Here is a 1,949-nt window from a genome sequence, read left to right as displayed (position 1 = left end):
CAAACCCCCCACAAGAAATCAACCAGAAAACAACCACCACCACCCCCCTCTGTTGGGTGAAGAATAGCAGGACCTACCTTTAGCCAGAATGGGAGGCGATGTTCTTCTCTCTCCACAGGTGGCTTCCACTCATTGGGCTGGACTTCTTCACAGCACTTGAACAGAACGGGCAACTGCTTTGTCTTCTTATAGTACTGCGTGGAGACAGGAGGGAAGATAAGAAAGGAGAACCGCGGTCAGATCACCTGGCCAGTAACTGCTGGGACGCAGCATAAGGCTCGTGCTCTGTAAAAGCGTTCATGTGAATACAGCAATTCTCATCACTACTACTTTCACCAGGTACTACCCACAGAGACATTAAAAAAGAATAGTAAAGGCTGAACAAGAAAGAGCTCTCTGTCATCCTGGTTTCTCTCAAAAGAAAGCACAAAGTTCTAGCAGATGTGTGGGCGTACTTGCTTTAAGGGTTTCTGGTTCTTACAGGACAGGAACTTGGCCAGCTGGACCTCCAGCCTGACTGGAGAGAGCACGTCTGTTTAAGCTTCACTACTTCAAAGTTTATTTGTATGAATTTGTCAGCATTACCGAAGCTGCACTTGTGCTACGACTGTCGGCAAGTGCTGGGCTCTGAAGAGTCCAAACAGTAACAGAAGTACTTGGGAAGGACAGAGGGTAAGGTCTTCTTGAAGAAATCCTCACTGCTAACAAAAGGGTAACTTTTTCTTTTAAGAAAGTGTCAGCACATACACAGAAAGATCCTCGGAACAGACAGCAACCAGACACACAAATCTGAGAAGTACCAGAAGTACCACGATCCGCATCACTTACTCTGATGATGTTATCAGGGGCTCTGTTCATATTGAGATTCTTGATGCGTACTGTAAGCTGGTGGGCAGTTTTGGTTGGCAAGAGATACTTGCTGATCAAAGGCTTTGGATACTCTGTTCCTTCAAAATGTTTCAAACCTAAAGCTAGTAAACTGAAGGAAGGAGGAAACAAACAAAAAAAAGAAGATAAACAGTCTTTCAGGCGGTAGAGCAGACTGCACAATACAGCGACACCCCCAAAGTCTGCGTCCTAGAAATTCCCCTGAACGAAGGAGTCTCATTTGTACGCGTTTTATTCAAAAACTCTAAGCACCTACTTGTCCTCTGCCTTGGTGAAGATAATCTTGTCCCTGGGAGGGTTTGCTTTCAAGGAGCATATTGGCAGTAGCTCAGGATACATGAAGACTCTTCTTGTTGCCAAAATCCACGCCACTTGCTTTGGCAAACATGGAAATTCATTGGCTGTGGGAAGAATTAACAGGTAAGGGTAGACATACTCAAGGACAAATAATGCTTTTCACAAGTGATCTTGACAACAGTATTCTACTCCCTTCACTTCAAAACGAGAGAGACTTTCACCCTGGTTTTCAGAATTCCCTATTTCTTAGGTTTTGTCCTTAAGTTTACATCAGGAAAGGAAAATTACTTTTCCCTTCCATCTTTTCTTTTGTTGTGTAATGAAAAAACACTTGTAAAAAGCTCTGCTTATGAGTTCACTCTTTAGGTAGCAGAAATATCACAAACCAAACATTTGAAACCAACAGTTTGGAGCTTTTTTTTTTTACTGAAATACTCCAGTGAAGGGAATACTTCCTTGATTTGTGTTAACCAGCACATCTGGAACAATTATTTCAAGTTTCATAGTTTCTCGATGGACTTCTGCAGCTCAAAGCATCAGCAGCAGGATGAATGGCAGGATTATGACAAACAAAAGTCAACAGCTCCTATAGCGAGCTTTACCGTGCTGCAAGTCTAAGCAGCCAAACGGCAGTCGGTAAGAGTGGACGGGTTTATCTAACACCTCCTGCCGGGGCGGGGGGAATCATCCCAAACAGCAGGCTCAGCCACCTCTCGTCTGGAGGATGCACAGCATGAAATAAATCCCCCTGTGAACGCTTCCCC

The 1,949-nt window shown here is 44.2% G+C and overlaps 1 protein-coding gene across 1 annotated transcript in view; it reads right to left on the bottom strand.

The window, feature by feature from the left end:
- Positions 1–77: 77 nt before the first annotated feature.
- The window catches only part of YY1AP1 (YY1 associated protein 1), a gene marked incomplete at its 3' end in the record, with an annotated part of 6,667 nt that continues 4,795 nt past the window's right edge, over positions 78–1,949 (bottom strand). The window contains exons 6-8 of the mRNA XM_010137715.1: positions 1,145–1,310; positions 829–979; positions 78–194 (exon numbers count right to left, since the gene is read on the bottom strand). Of these exons, the coding sequence (XP_010136017.1) occupies positions 78–194; positions 829–979; positions 1,145–1,310 (434 nt within the window). The remainder of the gene's footprint in view (positions 195–828; positions 980–1,144; positions 1,311–1,949) is intronic.

This window comes from Buceros rhinoceros, unplaced genomic scaffold (genome assembly GCF_000710305.1).
Source record: "Buceros rhinoceros silvestris isolate BGI_N320 unplaced genomic scaffold, ASM71030v1 scaffold25786, whole genome shotgun sequence".
In the NCBI taxonomy this organism is placed as follows: Eukaryota; Metazoa; Chordata; class Aves; order Bucerotiformes; family Bucerotidae; genus Buceros; species Buceros rhinoceros.
The sequence above is the reverse complement of the archived record's forward strand: the minus strand, read 5'-3'. Positions and strand labels throughout refer to the sequence as shown.